General features: G+C 38.3%; 2 protein-coding genes across 3 annotated transcripts in view; both read left to right on the top strand.

The window, feature by feature from the left end:
- The window catches only part of LOC146461746 (uncharacterized), a 28,167-nt gene extending 24,874 nt beyond the window's left edge, over nt 1-3,293 (top strand). The window contains exons 33-36 of one of the 2 annotated variants that reach the window (XR_014857335.1): nt 764-969; nt 1,319-1,679; nt 2,087-2,413; nt 2,584-3,293. Coding sequence is in view for 1 of the 2 variants with exons in the window: in XM_085086593.1 (XP_084942719.1) it covers nt 764-969; nt 1,319-1,679; nt 2,087-2,320 (801 nt within the window). In the remaining variant the exon portion in view is untranslated. Of the gene's footprint in view, nt 1-763; nt 970-1,318; nt 1,680-2,086 lie in introns of both variants that reach the window. The other variant, XM_085086593.1, reaches the window with a different exon arrangement.
- Nucleotides 3,294-12,210: 8,917 nt separating this feature from the next.
- Nucleotides 12,211-17,299, top strand: LOC146461747 (uncharacterized). Its single transcript, XM_085086638.1, has 2 exons — nt 12,211-12,702; nt 16,474-17,299. Exons 1-2 carry the CDS (start codon nt 12,417-12,419, stop codon nt 16,842-16,844), a joined length of 657 nt encoding a protein of 218 aa, XP_084942764.1. The 5' UTR covers nt 12,211-12,416; the 3' UTR covers nt 16,845-17,299.
- Nucleotides 17,300-20,769: the final 3,470 nt, after the last annotated feature.

The raw sequence follows: 20,769 nt of genomic DNA on the forward strand, positions 1-20,769 counted from the left end.
TTTAATATTGAAAGATGTGCCATGTGTGGCGGGGAAAAAGGGCAAAATCGTCTGTCAAATAAAACCCGCCTGAATATCACCTCGTTATCACGCTATCGCGGCCCCGTTTTGGCTCAAACACATACGTTTTTGAAGTGGAGGCATGGTTGAGGACTTTTGGTCTCTACATTTTCTTAGGCATGAAACTTTGCTTCACGTTGTCTCTCTTCACGCAGGGTCATAAATGAGTACTACACCCCTCGAGGAGGGAGTATTAATACTCGTAGCCTGTGATGGACAAGCATCCCATCCAGGGGGGAGTAGTAATACTCGTAGCCACTTCATGCTGGGTACCCTGTGATGGACTAGCATCCCATCCATGTGGAGTAGTAACACTCGTAGTAACTTCATGCTGAGTACCCTGTAAGGCACTAGTATCCCATCCAGAGGGGAGTAGCAATACTCGTAGCCACTTCATACTGGGCATCCTGTGATCGTTTAGCATTCCACCGGGGGGAGAAGCAATACTCTTTGTCACTTCATGCTGGGTATCCTGTGATGGACTAACATCCCATCCAGGGGGAGCAGCAAAACCGGGTTACGCTCTGGCCTAGACTTCCTCAAGTCGTTTTCTTATGGGCCGAAAGAGTGGCCGACAAGCGACGAAGTCGCCACGAAAACGGACAACTTTGAGAAAGTCTTGTTCCGGCCGTGTGGGCTACTCAAATTCGAGGTTTGACTTTACCTTACCTTACCTTACCTTATCTCACTTCTGTCCTTTTAGTATTACGGGTCCGGAACCAACGCAGTTGACGGGAAAATATACACAGTGACGAGGCCTTCTATCAAAGAATCCAACACTGATCTGCGAGGCTCATCCAAGAGGCTGTCCCGCATTGGGTCCACCACTTTGATCCATGAAGATGAGCCCGAAGATTATCCATCTCCTATAATGGACACACCAGCGCCAATAGACAGTGCGCTTAAAAGGTGAGCTAGAGGGGTATCTTATATAAGCCGGGAAAAGTCAGAAAGGGCATCGCTGACATCGTACAAGAGGTTGATAGGTGCGCAAAGGGAATTAGCGGTCAAAACAGCAAGAAAATAAAACGAGAAAAAGAGTGAGATCTCTCCTTTCAGTTTCACCTGTTTCCGCCGGCTTTCGGACATTCCACTCGACTATAACGAAAGAGTTTCATGACATCCATTTCACTGAACGTTATCTGAGATAAACAGTTCCCCACGGTAGCTGACAAATTCAACGTCTTGTGTACATTTTATCATGAGGGTCCCGTGGACGCATTTGGCAGAAAATGATTAAATTCTCGTTCGTTCGTAGGCACATCGAAGGAGAACCTATCCCAGATACCCCTGCAGGTGACGTGATTCAGTTGCAGACGTTCCCATTCCGAAAAGGAAGCTCGTCTTACTATTCGTCGATCCCGTCCGAATCGGCCAGCGATCGGCGCCCGGATGGAGCCGAAGAACCCGATTTGGCTACGAACAACTTGTACGGAGAACGAAGGAGTTCGAGAACGAGCATGCTTAAGAGTTCAGATACGTTATCAAGTCACACCAAACTGCAACAAATTCCAGAGCGAGAACCCTTGATCAGTACGAGTTCTGCCGGGTATCCTCAAGCAGATTCACCACCGCCATACAACAACGCACGGCCAAGGCAAAGACCTTACGAGTTTAAGGTAATTTCTACGCTTAATATACCACGGTTCTATTTTAGTTATTTGTTTTCTTAATCGTTTAGTAAAACTGGCTAGATACGATATCCCATTCTATTATCATACCGCATGCATGAACTAATAAGAGCTTGGAACAAAAACCTGGAGGCCAGTGTCAGGCCCGCGAAAACGTATGGAAAAAGAGCGACGTGCAAAAAAATATGAAACCACTGCCAAGTGCGGCAAAAGTTGCAGTTGGTTGCCAAGCGCGGAAAAACAGGACAATTGTGTTAAGTGTGGGAAACAATGCAACTAGGAGCAAGTCCGGGAAAACAGGAAATCAGTGCCAAGCGCACGGGATTTTTCATAAGCCGCTTATTTTGACACTTATGATATAAGATGTAATTTTGTCTTTTCCGTTTCTGTTCTAGAAGTCAAGCCCGTTCGAAGAAGACAGCTCTATCAATTCCAAAGATACTTCTTTGGACCCTTCGCGTCGCAAGTCACGTCGTTCTCGGAGACGGCTCGAAGAAGAGTTCGGAAAAACCGACCGGGAATCGATCATACAACGTAAGAGAAGCCTACGATACTCGTCTGGTTTCTTCAGCGGAGTCACAGTTGAGCAAGACGACCACAAAGTTGAAAAACCCCATGCAAGCCTCTGAAGGACAAGATGAAGATTAGTTTATTTTTGTAATTCCTTTGAAAGTGTGTTGCCATCATTGTGTGCTCTCAGTAAAGATGGCTATGACAGAAAGGTGTCACGTGACCCAAAAACAGTAACCTTGTCCAGACAAGGTTAGAAGCATTTCGCTGTCAGCTATTATGTGTCAGAAAGGTGTCGCGTAAATGTCAGGTGATCAAAAACTATCGCCTTGTCCAGTGAGGAACAAAAGCGTTTGGCTGTCAGCTGTCATGAGACAGAAAGGTGTCACGTGAATGTCACGTGACCCCAAAACAGTCACCTTGTCCAGTAAAGAAAAGAAGTACTTCACTGTCAGTTATCATGTGACTAAAAGCTGTCACGTGACCCAAAAAGATTCACTTTGTTCAGAAAAGAAAAGAAGCACTTCGCTGCCAGCTATCATGTGACAGAAAGAGGTCACGTGAATGTCACGTGGCCCAAAAACAGTCACCCTGTCCAGTAAAGAAGAAAAGCATTTTCGCTGTGGGCTATCATGAGATAGAAGATGTTTTAAACCAAATTCACGATCGATCGTATATCCGTTGTTTTTAGTGCCCATACGTAAGTCTTGAAGACGCTAAAGTGATGAGCGACTGTAGAGTGTATTCAAGCGGAATATCTAACGCATATTGTATGAGTTGTCCTGCGCGTTGGATTGCCTCGCGCTTGCGTGCCCCCTTCCCCTCCCCCCTTCGCTCTGCCCCTACACCAGCTCCTCTTCCGTAACTTTTGGCGTATTCCATGCAGGGTGTTCGAGTGTGTCGATTTATCACAAGGTAGTGTTCAGAATATATTGTAAGATTGCATTTTAGAAAAACTCTGCGACTTACGTAGACCTCTTAATAGTAGTTAGTAAGATTGTTTTAAAATAATATTTGCGTGGCAGAGTGAAGAAAGTAAGTAGGGTGTAGCCACAAACAAACTTCAAATAAAGCGTACATTTTTCCAGCGAGTGTGACTTGTAAACTAAGATTTTGTCGAAGATTTAATGACCCCTCTACCACTCACAACTTGTCAGAAACATTATTGTTACCTTTTCAGAGAAACACCCTGTATATTTTAAATTAACTGTCCATAGATGACTGTTCCTTCACAGTATTGTCTGGAATACCGCATTTTCTCGAACTATCGCCCTCCTTCATATAAGCGCCCCCATGGTGTCACGACTAACCTCCTTCCCAGGCTTTCCCGTCCTTATTGACACGGGAAAAGCCCTGGGAATGAGACTGAAATAACCACCTACCCTTCCCCAAAGAAAAAATGTAAGAAATACGACTTGAGGTAACAGGAGTACCTGATGGGACCGCTCGACTAAAAACCCGCTCTGCAGGCTGGAATAGAGCTGGCTGGGAACTGATTACATTAGACGGTTAACTGGCTGGAACGTTTCTAAATATCTATTTTGATTTTTTTCTTTTTTTTTTTTTTTTAATAAAACACTGGTTCTAGCAAGGTAAAAAAATGTCTCGTTTTATTTTCCCGGCCTGTCAGGACCCCTGTCAGGCTCGTAAAAACTCGTATTTGACTTTTCTCTCTAACACCGTCCCAACCAATGAAATTTGAAAGCAAGTAGCGCGCCTGGAAATAACGGCGGTTCCACTGTTTTCCATCATGTGCTGTTCTTTCTATCTCTCCACGCTGTGTATGTTAGCTGTCAATGTAAACGCGGTAACTCAAAACTATTTCATATTATAACAACTCGGCGACGTGATCAACAACAGCCGGAAATCCGTCTACATTCGCAGGCTAAAGCCCACAAGTGATAACGTACGTGTCTCTTTTGTTTGAAGTCGTTGAGACATCGACCTCTGAAATCCCCGCGAGTCAGGAGTTATTCACATTAGGATTGGTGGTTTGTGGTCGCCCCTGTGGCAGATTATTATTACTATTATTGTTATTATTATTATTATTATTATTATTATTATTATTGTTATTATTATCATTATTATTAAAGAGATTATTATTTTTATATTATTATTATCATTATCATTATCATTATCATTATCATTATCATTATCATTATCATTATCATTATCATTATCATTATCATTATCATTATCATTTTTTTTATCATTATTATTATTATTTTAATATTTGGAGCAAGAAAGGGTCCTCTGGGACTCATAGCGGACAGTGAGTGGTTTCCGGGAACTGCAGTCAGCCTGAAGGCATAAAAAATACCAGTACCATTATTATTATTGTTATTATATATCAGCAAAAAATAAATAGTAATACTCGCAAACTATTTTACCCAGAACACGATCAGCGCTTTTCTTCAACTCGAAAAGGCCGTAAAATACACATGGGCCTCTCCAGGCATTTTAGTCCAATAAAACTGCCTTCTTCCGGAAATTTGGAATATCCTCTCAATTTTTCGGTGTCATTCACGGAAAAGATTTCGAATTTCCCGAGTTTTAATATCCTGCTGTACCGTGATTATTTCATATTTCCCTGACGTTTTTCCGAAAATCTCTCCAGATTCGTGGAGGAATTTCCTGTGAAACAGGCCCTTGATCTTGGGCACCTAAGGGTTGCAATCCCCCCTGCGCGTAAATGTATTTACCGATGTTATATTTTCAAGGGAACGTGTTTAATGTACATAACTGGCTTAAAGGCTATGAATTGTACACAATACCCGTCGACAATTCGACAAGGATATGACAAGGGACATGAATGAAACACTTCTTTCCCTACGATGTCTTCGGGCGAATTACCAGCCTTAATATCAAAATCGCTGAAAAAAGAGAGAAAAATATAGCCGACAGCGGTACCTCTGGACACTTTGCCTGAGTGTTGTACCATGACGATGCACCACGAGATTTCGGCCCGCGGTTCTCTTTTGCCAGTTGGAGATGGTTCCGCACTGCTTTCCGATACCTTGTCCCCGACAAGACAGTGAGGGAGAGAAAAGTCCCCCCACCCCCCTTCATCTGGAAGCGCTGCCAATGCACCAGCCTCCCCTGCCGATATGTCGGAATTAACACTTACGGATAGCGAAGTCCAATCCGTGCTTGAAGCGCTTCATGTCATGGAAGCCACAGGATCTAATAAAATCCCAGCGAAACTTCTTAAGGAAACAGCCTCTGTAATTGCACCATCTCTTGTAAGCCTTTTAAAAAGTCATTTAGCAATGGTTCTTTCCCGCAGAACTGGAAGGAATCTAACGTTGTTCCAGTTTTTAAAAGGGTGAGGCCGAGTGCACAGAGAATTACAGGCCCATCTCCTTACCGTCACTGGTAAGTCTTGGAGCTATGTGTATTTATCACTTCAAAGATAGACTGTACGAGGTAGTAAGAGATTGTCAACATATGGATTCATTAGAGGGAAACCATGCACCTCCAACCTTTTGGAAGTTTTGGACCACGTGGGCTCCCTACTAGACGACGGAAAATAGGTGGGCATAATCTATATGGATATGTCTAAGGCCTCCGATAAGGTGAACCACGGCTGCCTGCTGCAAAAGTTTCACGAGTTCGGATTTGGAGGTAGCCTCTTGCAGTGGTTTAGCTCTTACCTGATGGGTAGCTACCAACGTGTAACAGTGCTGGGTGAAACCTCTGATCCTCTGCCTGTCAGCTCCGGAATACCTCATTGCTCCATTTTAGGCCCGATATTATTTCTCATCTATGTGAATAACTTGCCCGATTCCTGACGAGCCATGTTGCCATGTTTGCCGAAGACACAAAAAATATATAAACAATAAGTCTCAGGAAGATGCTGCGTACCTACAAGCTGACTTGCTTGCTGGCTAGTGGACAGACATCACTGACACTTACAGCTGGCTGGGATTTTCATTTCTTAAAAGTCTTACTCGCTGGCAGTGAAGAGCGAGTATTTTTTTTCCCAGGAACGTTAAATAGTAACCAAGATTGACGTAGGGATACTTAGGAAGTGTTTAGTGCAACATACGATTAATTTTCTCTTAAAGGGTCGTTGTACTTCTGAGGTAAGGGAAGGTTGAATTTAATTTATAAATTTATCAAACGACAACCGCCATACTGCAGACAGAAAAGGCCCTTTTAAAAAAGGCCTTTGTTCCCAAAAAATCTCTGCAGGGTCAAAATATTATACAATATTGATTCGAGTACTGATTTCATATCTATTTGAACGTCGTTGATTTTTTGTTTCTTTGCATCTGGTACCTTTGACTTTCGAATGCGACTTTTGCCCTTCGGCAGGAAAACAGATCGCCGTTTAATCCGGTAAAGATAATCGCAGATTTCCGTTGCTGTTCACCAAAATCCTAATGGCATATTGTGAACAACTGATTTGTCTTGAGGCGCCAGGAAGTATTTATGCCAAGAAAACTAACAAATGCGCAACATACTTTATGGAAATAAACAAATTGACCCTCAAAAACAATCAGTTTTTATTCAACGATAGTTGGTTTAGATTTAAACCGATTCATTTTGCTAATGGATAAGTTGAACATAAGCCCGCCTCGCGTGCAATCATTCCTTTTACAGTTTTAACGTATAAGCTTATTTACAAAGAACTTAACGCTAGAAAAACTGACATAAAAGCTTTGAATAACATGCTTACGTATCGTTAATGAGACATTAGAGAGGCGCCTGGATTTCTGCAAAGCCTTTTTAGAAACATTATTTTACCGGAAAGTATAAGAACTTCCGTTTCGAAACTTATATAGAAAGTGTTTCTCTGTCAAGGTTCCAAAATTTAGCTTCTTACCGTTTCCCTTGTAGATTGATCCACTGTGAGCTTCTCTTAGTCTTTTAAATAAATTTCAAATTTAACATCTGCTGAAAGTACAGAGGCTTGAAACGTGTCAGAAGCTCTTTCAAATTATTAAAAGTCAATAAAATTTCGCACAAGGACGAGTTAACAAATAATGACATTGGCTGGACTTTTTCGGGTGTTCTTTATTGTTCAAAATGGCAAACGGTTGAATCTATGAAAGTTGGCAAAATCAAATTTTAGTACAATCAGTGTAATAACAATACAGACTAAACGCTAGTGATATGTCAACGTCAAGTTTGGACAAAGAAACGGCAAGCTTTTCACTGAGAAAAACCTTCAAACTGTGAAATAATAAAAGACTTGTTTAATAACATACTGACAGCGTCCGTTACCCGAATACTTGAGTGAATTTTGAAAGAGAAAGATGCTTTAAATGTGTTTTTAAGTTTAGGAATATATAAATTTTGTGCGTTAAACGTTTATTGAAATAACAATTTTATGATCCGCGGTTAAAGTCGGGCTAAATGATAATCGCTTATTTCGTCACAAACAATTACCTTGATAACTAAAAGTTTCTTTGTTTAAATGCCGAGCAGATGTAAGCGTGTTTCTTTTTTATAAAATAAACAACATAAAATCTCATATACAATACTCGAGGAAAATTTATCTTGTTTAATGAAATAACTAACTTATCTCACTCTATTTCCCCTGAAACCCTCAAAAACTGTGTGTAATTCTGTAGCCTAAAATGCCGGTATGGAGCCTAGAAAGAAGAACGGATGCGACTAGGGAGAACTAAGAGACAGAAACTTATCAAAAGGTTGTAAGCAGAAAGGGCCAAGGTTAGCCAATCCCAATAGGACCAATGTCTAGTTTCTCCTAACCTTACAATGTGACATGTTCATGATCATGTAGACACACAGTACCGCTCCATTTCACATTTTTGATAACCTACTAGTAGAAGATATTTCCCACACATGCACTCAAACGATAATTTTTTCCCCTTTAGTCTCCAGGTTTTCAAATAATCCAGCGCTTCGAAAACAGCCTCTTCACTGACTGGGCCATTCGAAGAGGAAATTGATTCATTCGACAAAACAATCCTTCCCTTTTAAGGGTTTTTCTCAATTAGGTATTGTGCTTAAAAGGGGTTAAATTTGCGCTTAATGGGTTAAAACATCGCAGGTGCAAGAGTTAATGAATCTCACTAAAGTTCTAGTTATTTCTAATTATTTGCGCCATAAGACAAATATTTAGCACCAATCTACGAGCTTGCAACTAGCCGTGATAAGAATTAAACAACGCACAACAATATGATTGTACTACAACCCGCTTTATAGGTCCACTCGCAGGCAATTTGTGCGGCGTGCCTTTAATTCCGCAGGCAAATGAAAATTCAAAATCTGACGCCACACGGTAAAATAGTATTTCCTTGTTTTATCTTTTCAGCTTAATGCGAAACGATCCTCGATATGATATCTTCTAAATTGATTAAATTACAGTGAAATCAAGTATGTGGCGATTTATCTCTTTAATGTAAATTGTCCGCGCGATGTGGTGCGTTTGGGGGTAAGGTAGGCGATGAATGACACTTATAAAAGTCCATTTAAAATTAAGTGAAAATAACAACGTGCAGAGCGGCACATTTATTACCAGCTGAGCCACGCTAAAGATTCCCGGATAGCGGTCGATAAAGTAAAACACTTAATTCAGCGTGTAAACGGCTGTTTTCTCAGCAAGCTTTTAAGACGTGCTACACTAACAAGTAGCGCTTCGTGATTTCCCGTATAAATTGATACGAGCATTATAATTCCCGCCGTTTCTATTTATTTTTCCCCTTTAAAAACAAACTTAATGCCCAAGGAGTTAAACGAAACGTAATCTGCCGAAATTAAGGTTAGTTTTGAAGAAAGTAAAGGATCGACAAGACTTTTGAAATTCATATCGAAAGCCGACGTACGCCTTAAACTAAAACTTTACGAAGTTCAAGAGTGAGTTCATTTTGGTCATTAATCAACGTAACGTCGATTAATCTTGGATATCCATCCTGTCGCAAGTTTTCTTGTAACCATTAAAGTACAATTCTTTTTCATTTGTCTTCGTACATTGAATGAAAAGACGTACTTCTCTTTTGGCTCTCTGGTACAATGTGAATATGAAATTTGCGTGGGGATCATTGTACCCACAAATCGACCACTAAAAGCTTTTATATCTTTAGTTTATTCACGCTTTTTACTTCAACAAAAGTGAAACTCGTTTCGATTGAAATTCGGTTAAATCGAAGCGCAAAGCCAGCTTTCCAGGTGCTATTTGATTAGATTTATTGAAAGCGGGCTTGTTAGCATATAATGATCAAGCCTGCTTAAGTAAAAGTACCCCGCAGAGTTTTAAAACTAAAACCTTTTCATCGGAGCTTTGAGATTTACACCCGCACTGACTTCTTATCAATTAAACAGTAATACGAAATAGAGATCCAAAGAGTGCTCCCAATGTTCGCGTTAGAGGACATTTCCGTCAACATTTGAATTTATCGGCAAATTTCTAGCTTACACTTTGAGCCGTGAATAATACCTAGTTTAAAGGAGTTTTAGATTGCAAAGCAATCACATTTCATAAGCGTTCAATTTCAGTTAGTTTTCGATTGAACGATCAAGATCAAATTAAAAATGTATCTAGCACTCACGTTGTTTTTTTTATTACGCATTCAGTGTTCCTTAAGAAAGCTGGGCTAACAAATGGCGACCTTTTGCCCGTGGCAAGTATTATATGAAATTGATCATAATAGGTTCCAGAAATCGATCAAATCGAACACTTGATCGCAATCAGTTTGAGAATTTCCAATCTCAGTTAATCGGTTAATCCATTACACTAAATCGCAGAAAATATAATGGTACATTTAAGTAACAACAATTTTACCAAATTCCCGAGAAGAAACTTATATCACAGAGGTAAAACGAAGTCTAAATTTCAATAATTATAATTCAGTGGTCATTATTTGCACCTTTTCATAGTAATGTTTGATTTAGGCTTTGATCTTTTTTTCGTACAGTTATTAAAAACACAAAATGACCGACTGAGCGTGTTGGCGGAAGAAAGGACATTTAAAAATACCCGGAAAAATAGAAGTAAAACATTTTTTCTAATATAAATACCCAAACGTTTTTAATAAAATAAAGAATGGCACCTCCGAACGAACAATTTACTTCGCTTTAAAATCGTAAAAGCAGTATTTATCAAACCTGAGAGGTAAATACGGAATTAGAAGGTTAATACCGGATCGCCGTGTTATCCGCGCCTCGTGCTTTACCACCATTAAAAAAAAAAAAACACAAAGCAATTTATCTATCTCTTTCCGCCTTATTTAATATCTTTTACACTGCCAGTGTGCACGATATTTATTAAGATCAATATCGTCTTATATTTATTTTCTCATTTTTAAAAAAGTTATGTCTGTCTTGAGATTCATCGCCACGCCAAGAAAACATGACTGGCATCAAAAAGCCGGTATGCGACATTTTAAATTTTCTATCTTTACAACACCAGTGCTAACACAACTTAAATTACCTTTCTTTTAACTGTTTAGCTTCACAGACTTAAACTCAAACATTTTACCCCTACCAAATAATTAAATCTATTAACTTAGCTTTGCGAAATAGCTCTTGGGTCTTTGTTGAAAAATCCATACACTTATCCGTAAAAGCTTTTCCTTGCAGGGAAATAATCAACAAACGCCACAAGATTCACTTTGGAGGAGACATTAAAATGTTTTGCTTTTGTAAGTCGATAGAATCCAGTAGTAACTTAGTCGAATGGTCACTTAATGATTATTGGTAATTCATGGAAGTATAATGCTGGTTAAAATGTCTGTGAAATTACAAAAAGAAGTGAAATTTCCGCTCGGACAATTTTGCGTCAATAAATAACCATGAGGCTTCCGATCATGCTAAATTAGTAAATTTTTCCTCCCCGTGGGCTGCCCAAAACAATCTGCTAAGGGAATCTTTGTGTGGCCTTTTATTCTACAGAATATTGTGGTTTTGCTGTGCAAAAACAACATCGGTGAAAAATATTCGCCAAGCCGAGCATCGACTGAAGGAAAACAAGTTAATAGAATGATTGGAGATGCTATTATTTCAACTTTAGGGTGATACTATTATTTAAAAATCGAAGACAAAGTGCTCTTTTTTTAATTAACTGATTAGAGGATATCCATTAACATAATGAAATATCTAAATAGGACCTGTGCCTCTTGACATCTTAAATGTATAGACTTAATTATGTTTTACGAAGATGTCGTTTTTGAGAGAGCAAACGTGTCAAATTGAAATTGCAGTTTTTGAAACATGGGTGTCAAAAAGTTTCCGAAAAAATACAAGACAGCTTGCCACAGCGCTTTTCCCGGAGTAAGTTTGAAAAACATATAAACTTCTCAAAAATTTTGGAACTTTTATCAATTTTATTTTCATACCGACTAAATACAAATAATTGCGCCATAACATGAAACAAGCTGAATCAAATAAAGTGTTTATTTTACCCAATTTACTTGAGTTAGTAAATGCTGATGCGCGGTTTGTTGAATGAATCTCATTTCTCGTTTTCAAATGGCCCAAGATAATTGTTATGAAGTGTATAAATACAATAAAATGAGGCGAAAATTGCGGTAATCACCAACAAATACCTATTCAGTGCACTCGCACCTGGGCCATCTGCGATGAATTAGCCAATCACATGCAGAATCTCATCTCAGCTGGGGAATTCCACCAATCAGAGCACAGAGGCTCGCGTCGCAAACACACTGAAACGCTAGTCAAACAATCGCAAAGGTATCCTTGTTTTCAATTTTCCGTCTTTTCATGAAAAGTGCAATTTACATCAACTGATACGCAAACAATTGTTCCTCTTAAGGCAACTTCCTTTCTGGGCTTATAAAGGTTTAAATTTCACCAATTTAATATAACAAGCTGAATTTAACGCCGAAAACTGAAGGGGAAAAAATTCAACTTGGACACCTTCAGAACCCAACAGGCTTCACACCGACATATATTCCAGAAATGAGAGCTCAAAAATGAGGTTGATAGTTCAACGCAATAGATCATTTCTTTGACGCCTAGAGTTGAACAATAATACTGCACGATTTGCCAAGTGTCGAACAGAATAATAACAACCTTTGTTAATAAATGAACTCTCGGAATAATCAATGATATTTATTATCTCCGAGGCCCATTAATAATACCGCAAAATGATCACATCACATCACATCGATAAAAGCTCCCTTTGAATTTCCTGCCCATATAAACCGTGTATTCTTAATTTGAACAAACACTACACCTTCCGACTACAGAGGGCGAGGAACCATTACGGGGCTCAGAAAATTCACCATGCAAGCTTCATCTGCGTTCAGCGTTGATTCTCTCATGGGGAAGAAATCTCTCGAATCTAAAGCAAATGATTTGGAGAAGGAGGGCGAGAGAAAGTCAGCGTTTTCTGTAGCACCACCGTTACCGAAACGCGAGTTTCCCCCGAACCTGTGTAACTGTCAACCTTGTCAACAAACGACAGGATTCACTGCTATCACTCAGTCTGTGACAGAACCTGCTCGCTTCATGTCGCTTCAGTCAATGGCCGGGGCAGTTTCGCTCCCTACACCAGTATATCTTCCCAAAAGTAAGTGTTGATAATCCACGCATGATAAAGTGTGTTTTATTGGATATGTTCTGTTCCTAAAAGTGTCCTAGCGGTACTTAAAAACAACTCAGTTAAGTTGAAGATGACGAAGCGTATAGCATGAATCTCTCGCTTTAGTGAGCGTGGTTAGACGAGGAAAAGCCTTTATGCGGTTATAGTTTAAAAATGTTACGATGTCTCTCAGTTTTTCTTCTTGTGCAAGAATAGATACACCTTAAGGCAATTTTTAGGCATTATCTTAACTTACTCTGTCATTTTCTGCATTCAAGTACGTTCAATTTTTCTGAGAAATAGGAAAGATTTGTTTTTGGTAAGTCTATGATCCGGCAGACGGAGCTGATATACAGATAAAACATATATTTGTTAAAAATCGAGTTTAATGACTGTTCATTTGTTGCTCCGTACATTTGTAAAAAGGTGCTTTTTTATTGCTTATTCATGATATAAAATGTCCATAATATGACGATCGACGCAAGAGGACGGCCAGTTGAAAATGGCTCGCCTTCGTCTGCCATCTTTCCGTTCAAATATCCAGTAAAATTGGCGTGGCACAATTAACTAGTTGCTAATAAACACACGATTCTAAATTTTCTTTCATTTACAGCCGGAGTAATAATATTGCAGTCTTTAAGAGAATCAAAGTCATTTTACGTGCACATCTTTTCAACTCAACCAATCCATTTTCACAACGGATTTCTTCACCCTGACAAAAATTGACCAAATAAATCAAAATTCAGTCCAAACCGAACATAATTTGTAAACCAAAAATTAAGAATTGAAGGCTTTGATTTGTGCACTATTAATCGTGAAATTGGTAGCTTCGAGCTGAGGTATATTATTGCCTTTAATTTGTGAATCCTTCGCAGTTTTCAACGCGAAGTTCAATGTCCGTGCGAAACAGTCGTTGATTTACGATGCTAATTCTGTTAATCAAGAAAATAAACTGAAGTTGCTTGAAGATATGGCTGTAAAAAGGATCTAAAACATTCCTTATTTGTCCCTGCATGTTTCGGTATAAATCTCAATGTCAGAATATGGCATGAAGTTGCATTTATTTGCAGTTGCAGTTTGATTTTGTGGGAAAGATTACCAGGGTGTGGCGCGCATATTCCATCATTTTCTTGTATAGTTACTTCGAAGAAAGAGAAAAGGATTTTAATCGTGTTTTACGGAAAAGGTCTTATCTTGAAGGCAAAATTTTGTTGCGATTTTTCAGTAATACCACGTAGTTTAATAGTCATGCCTTGGATCATGTCACCGACAGAGTTGCGTTGTGGAGTATATTTGATACACACACAACTGTTTGCCATTTAGCCGGAAATTGATTTAATCGCTTTCAAAGCATTCGGCGCACCCATTACTGCTAACCATAGTTGCGTTTTTCTAACATTTAAAAGCATGCTGTTATCAATAAATTTTAGGTTAAGTGTTTCGACCTAACATATTGAAATTTTTTGTTGTGAACACTACCTGAGCGCCCGTATTTAGCGAGAACTCTAGATTTGATTGAAAGAGGTTTGATCAAAGGTTCTTAACTTGACTCAATGCTATGTAACTAAAACGTTTGATAAAATCAAATGACTTCAAGCCAATTGGCAAGTTTGTAAAAACAGAAAAAATAACAGCGACGTAATTAGCCTTTCTGAAATCTGTTTGCCGGTACAAAAAAAAACAACAACAACATATCATTTCCAAAATATCGAAGATAAAACTTAGTGTATTTTGCTGAATGAATAAATTGACAACGGCCTCTTTGAAGGAATTAAAAACACTTTAAATATAAAACGATTGCATGGTGTTTAATGGTTCATCTTGCAACAATTAAAACGGCCGACGAAGAAAAAAAAAAAGAACTTAGATTTCCCTTTTGGGCTGTGCATGCAATATTTTACACCATGAGAACATTTTGAAAGGTGACAGATGACGCAGGGACATTTTTCTTTTTTATTCCAAGGTCGAAAAGAGATAGTTTTGTTTGTGAAAGTTCTTTTTTTAACGTTTTCGTGGCTTCTTTTTCTTTAGGACCATTGCCAAGCGTGCTCATAAACAAAAGCAAACATACAACGGTTCTCACCGGTATAATTAAGTGACGATTCCTTTGTTGTTCCTCTTGGCCTTTCAGCAGAAAGAAAGGGAAGTTGAAAATTGTTAATGGACGGCTCATTATAGGGAAGATATCTTGAATGCTAAACAGTGCCTCTTAAGTGAATACTTTACTTCAATTTTAACGACATACTGGTTACTTTCATCGCGATTTTCAACCGCAACATTTTAGCATTTCTCGTGCTCTGGAGTTTGATCTTACACCTCTTAATCTGCGATGTATAAGACAATCGTTCCAAAATCGTTTTTCGTTCCTATTAGTAAGTTTGCCGGATGTGGAAACGTTTTCACATAAAACATATTTTTCAATTCCCACAATAGTGAAAAACCTTTAAGGAAACTTTATTTTTCGTTTTAACAATATGTGAATCTGTTTTTCGTCGAAACAAATCCTTATTATAGATTAACATTATATAACAGAAAATGGGCATTGCTACAACTTCGCAAAACAGCCTATGCCGAAGTCATGTTCTCCGGCTTTGCAGCCACCAACAAAGCCGATAAAGATATCATTTTCGATGAAAAAGACTCAGCTGATTAATTTAGTTTATGCGTGGGCAAAAAATCGTAAATTTCTCATTAAAACAAGCGTGCGTGTGTGCACATTTCTACCACGCGATGCATATGCAATAAAGAAAGATACAAAACTTTCATTGTATTAACGAAGATTTTGTTAAATTTTCTTTTCAACATTAGGTGGGAGTTTAAGAAACCAGCTGAGCACCTCTTATGGTTCTTAAACTCATGAACTTTTCGCAGTTAATAACCTCACGACGAATATGTGATATTGACTTTATTATATACAAGGGCGAAATGGTACTAGGCGAAGAAATTTTAAACGCAATAGAGACCAAATTGTAAAATTTGCGTCCATTAAAACTGATTTCCGTCAAAAACCTCCAATATTGAATGATTGTTCGCCCCAGAATCTCCAATGGACTCTCAGAATAAGGATAAATTTACTACAAACTGCAGTAGGTTCAGTCTGGTCTGTTGTTCTTTGAGTTAAACTAAAATGCCTTTATTAAGCGTTAACCTCAGTTTTCCTTACTTTTAAATAATCTTCTTCCTCTTTGTTATAGTTAGTTTTTGGGTCCTTGTGGAAATAAAAGCGAACTTAAACAAAAAACTATTGAGAAGCATTTGCCTTCGCTATTTCTTATAATTCTTAGTTTTGAGTCTATGGATAGGATTCTGTAGTGTAGCTGCCTTCAAATTGAAACTCCAGTATTGAGGGGCACTCTAGCTTTCGACTAACCCATATTATTGTTTATATATTGTGCTGTTTATTACGTCGTTTATTACACAATGTGGTCAGTTTAGCTTTTGACTCTGAACGGAGTCCTAAAAAGTGACCATTCAAACATTCAAATATTATGCTGCACAAAGTAGGATTCTAACTTTTAAGTCTGAGAAAGAGAACTGCGTAGTGTAACCACTAAGATGAATGCGACTGAGCAGCACTTTCCTGCAGTGAAAAGTGGCTCTGAAGTTTGAGTCTTGCGATGAAATCCTTGGAGTATACTTTGACCATTAACTGCTACTGAGCAGTACTTTCCTGTGGTCCTCTGATTTGTTTTTAAAATGAAAATTTCAATATTTCATTCTTGTAATTAATATAAACAACTACTTTCTCTGTTGTTTTAGCTCCTCAAAGACGCAAGAGAAAAGAAAGCAAAACGAGGCGACAGCGGACAACTTTCACGAGCGAGCAGACACTAAAACTTGAGCTTGAATTTCACCAGAACGAATACATCACACGTTCGCGACGATTTGAACTGGCGGCCTGCCTCAACCTGACAGAAACCCAGGTGAAAATATGGTTTCAGAATCGCCGAGCGAAAGACAAGCGGCTAGAAAAGGCACAGATGGATCAACAGCTGAGAATAGCGAGTTACGCTGCCGGAGCTGGAATCTCTTATCCGCCATCTTACTTCAATTACTACTCTCCCCACTTCTACAAGAGCAGTCCAGGCATTTCTCAAGTACCTGCCTCCATCGGCCAAAGGGTTGCTTAAAGTTCAGATCTCTGAGGGGAAGGGGTTGGGGTTAGAGAAATGAAAGCTGAACTGATCATTACACAGAGGAATTCGAGAAGTCATAAAATATGACTTTTAGGTACAGAGCTGTGACCGGCGTCCAAATATTAGTATCTTTTCTCTTGCTTTACGTTTGATTGTTGCTATAATTGAATTTAAGTTTTTTTAATAGCATTGCGCTGTATTTGAAACATTTTTAAATGTTTTTCTTCCGTTTTGTACATGTAGTGTTTTCTCAAATACAAATACAAACTCGAGCTTTTTGTTTTTAAGTTGTTGATTAGGAATTTCTTTCTGTTTATCGTCTACCATCTGTACAAAATGCGCCGATAAATTCTCTTCTGTAAATAGGTCGTTTTTATATTATTCCTTGTTGCAACGTAGTGGCATTTTAAATGTGTCACTGAGCATATTGAATAAAGTGTTGAAAATGTATATTCAAAAATGTGTATTCGTTAATCTTGCCTTAGGACATCAGATGGGTTATTTATTAGTTTCCATTGACAATCAAAAAAAGTTTTGTTTTCTTTCTGTTTTACCGTTTATACGAACTCTACAACAAATATAAAATGTTCATTATTTATCTAGCCAAAACAAAAATATCTACATTAGGGCCAAAATAGCTTAATTTGTGACTAAGGACTAAAATGAGTCCTAGAGTGGCCAATATTGGTCTTTTAAAAGGCGCCAAATTGTGACCAAAAAAGCTTCACAAGGGGTCATATTAGCTCCTAGGTCATTGGGGCTCGAACACGTTGTGATCACATGACTCCAGTGAACTTGTTTGGCCATGAAAGCAAAGAAGTGTGAATAGGAAGGGGCAACAGAGAGAAATTACATGTCCACTTTTACAAATGGACACTCAAGAAATAATGCCACTAATAATATGTTAGAAATCCCACTAAAATCGTCTAAAGTTCTCACTACAAGCAGAAAATTACTGGAGAGATTTAGAATCGCGTTTACGGCAAACGACAAACTTGAGATTCGCGTTTACGTTTTCTTGAAAAAAAATGGGTATTTTTCTGAGAAACTGAAAACAGCGAACGGCAAATATAGGGTAAACATAGTCACGTGGTCATTCCTGCCGTTTGCCGTTTGCCGTTTGAACGCAGTTCTATATCTCTCTACTGTCAAATCCCACGCCTATGTCTGGTCTCCTCTCTCCTCAACCTCATTGCCAGGGCCTTTTCCCTAACACCCCCAAGCTAGGGAAAAGGCCCTGGGAACGAAGTTGCTCTCCCCTTTTCCCCAAACAAACTTTAATCTCTGAAAAAATATGACTGGTACATGAATGAATCGCACAAAGAGCTTCTTGTCTTTGACAATAAAGATAATTAAATGAATCACAGTTTCATTTTCCAAACAATTTTACGTCGTTTAAAAGATTTATTAGTTACACTAAAAGAAGTTTATAATAATGCAGCTCTTATTCTTATGCATAACATATCGCGGTCAATTTCCTTTTAATTGAAATACATTTGTATGTCGTCCTTACGACGATAGCAAAAATTACAACACATTTTATCCATGTAAAATATATTTTCATTGTGGTATCTCAATAGTGACCAAATAGGATGCGGTTTTCTCGTTCTCGCCTCTCTTGGTTCTATATATTACATCGGATCAAAACATAACGGTTCAATGTTATATGAACTGTAATGTAAAGCTGAAAGAAAAAGTGGCAAATTGGCGTGGATCATAAAAAGCCTTTTACTACCAAGAATGTGCAAGCTCGATGTTGGAATTTTCAGAAATATATCGCTATTTTGTAAATTTTGCAACTGAACAGGACGATAGGAAAGTACTGCTCAGTAGCTTTCATTTGAATGGTCACACTTTAGGATTTCACCCACAGACTCAAAAGTTAGAATTACCTTGCACAGCATAATAAACAGCACCACAGGAAAGTACCGCTCAGTAGCTTTCATTTGAATGGTCACACTTTAGGATTTTATCCACAGACTCTAAAGTTAGAATTACCTTGCACAGCATAATAAACAGCACCACAGGAAAGTACCGCTCAGTAGCTTTCATTTGAATGGTCACACTTAAGGATTTTATCCACAGACTCTAAAGTTAGAATCACCTGAAACAGCATAATAAACAGCACCACAGGAAACGTACTGTGCAATAATTTACCTGAATGGTCACACTAGGGTAAAAATTGTTCATGATTTCATCCAAGGGCTCAATAGATAGAGCCACCTTGTACAGCATGATAAACAGTTAATTTTTAGCTGTTCAATTCTGGTTTATTCTGGTAGTGAAAGATTTTAAAAAGAAGAGCTTATTTATTTAGTTGTCGCCTCCAGTACGCTCTCCAGAATTCACTAAAATAAACACTTCCAATCTGATGACGCTTCCAAAACTGTACAAACGTAATTCAAAGGAAGTTTGTTTAAAACAGATACGTGTATGAAATGTGATAAAAAATTTTGCTGATTTCTATTCTCAGTTGAACATGGAGTAAATTAATTGTTCTGTCTAGCAGTTTATATCATGAACATACATCAGCTGCGTGTACCGCCAACGAAATTTATATGACTGGGAAAACAATTATTTTGTATATGCACTGGGTTTCTGGCGGAAATCAGCAATGCAAGGTAGTGGTTGCCGAAGGGCATCTTAAGACTGTTAAAAACTTTTGAAAGGAATATTACACCTTTCGTTTGGGAACTTACAAGCAAGGGAAGGAAGGAAAAACCTGTTTTCTTTCATAGCTATTTTGCTGTTTGCCTCTAACTCTATTTCTACCTAGCCTTGTAATCCCTGTAATCTGCTAGCCATTATCCTTTCACTTACATACGCGTGGGTACACCGGAATATATTAGCTGAACAGACGCGTTGCAAATCGCATTAAGCTCCCGTAAAAAAAAATGCTTAGTTTTTTCTTTTTTATCCCGTGACCAACGTCATTTTATGACTAGTCAATGTTAGTTTTTGTTTTATGAACGCAAGCTAAACTAAACAGTTTGTAAAACGCTTAAAAGTCATTGCGAGTTGGGTTTATTGATACGCTTTCAGTTTGTTTTCTGTTATACAATAAACCTATATATATTTTCTTGAAGAAGAAAAGCCAAATTGCCTCTCTACCTAATGATTTTATCTTCGTCGACGATCGCTTTTGCTGTGGTTAACCCTTTCAAAATAAAACGATTAACCTAATTGACTCACAATGATCAAAAAGCATCGTAATTCTTCCTTTGAATAAAGACACAAAAGCTAATTAAAATTGAATTTCCATCGCTAACAAATGAATCAGGGACACGAGATCAAAGTGTAAAGAAAGCTGTCGCGAACAAAAGGCAAGGTTTATTGCCATCGGAAGAATATAAAGAACATGGTTTCCTGTTTATCACCGAGATGTCGTAACGCTACACAAATCAGGACAAAGAAAGTAATTCTTTAATCCCACGCTTTTTACATTAGCATGAAAATAAAAAAAATGACTACATTTGTTCCTTTGTACGTGTTTGTTGAAGGAAATTTAAACCGTGGCGTTCTAAAACAAACAACTTTTGTGCAAGTCCTTTAAATAACGCACCCAAGTCTGAATGTGTACTTTGAAATGTATACACAGACTTGTAAAGTTTATTACCAAGTTCGGGTGCAAGAGTTTTGATTACTTGTAAAGTTGTCCTTTCGATTCAGGATTGGCGGATGTTGGACAAGTATTTTATCAAAGCTCGAGATATTTATAGTCTTGAATTTCGAGGGTGGAACTAAAACCTTGCAAATTAAAGGTGAAATTCCTTTTGTGAGTTTGTCTAATGGCAACATTTCCTTAGATTGATCTCTTAAACTAGCTTCACATTACCCCCCAAGCCGAGCATTTTGCTCTCGTTAATTTAAGATGACAGATGTGACAAAACAGGAAAACGCAAGAATGTTAAAGAATAGG

Source organism: Pavona decussata, unplaced genomic scaffold (assembly GCF_977016875.1).
Source record: "Pavona decussata unplaced genomic scaffold, jaPavDecu1.1 SCAFFOLD_195, whole genome shotgun sequence".
In the NCBI taxonomy this organism is placed as follows: domain Eukaryota; kingdom Metazoa; phylum Cnidaria; class Anthozoa; order Scleractinia; family Agariciidae; genus Pavona; species Pavona decussata.

Excerpts from the sequence above, each read along its gene's own strand:
- LOC146461747 (XM_085086638.1), top strand. The coding sequence starts at position 12,417 with ATGCAAGCTTCATCTGCGTTCAGCGTTGATTCTCTCATGGGGAAGAAA. Across the intron at positions 12,703-16,473 it reads ACCAGTATATCTTCCCAAAA|CTCCTCAAAGACGCAAGAGA; the intron begins GTAAGTGTTGAT and ends CTGTTGTTTTAG.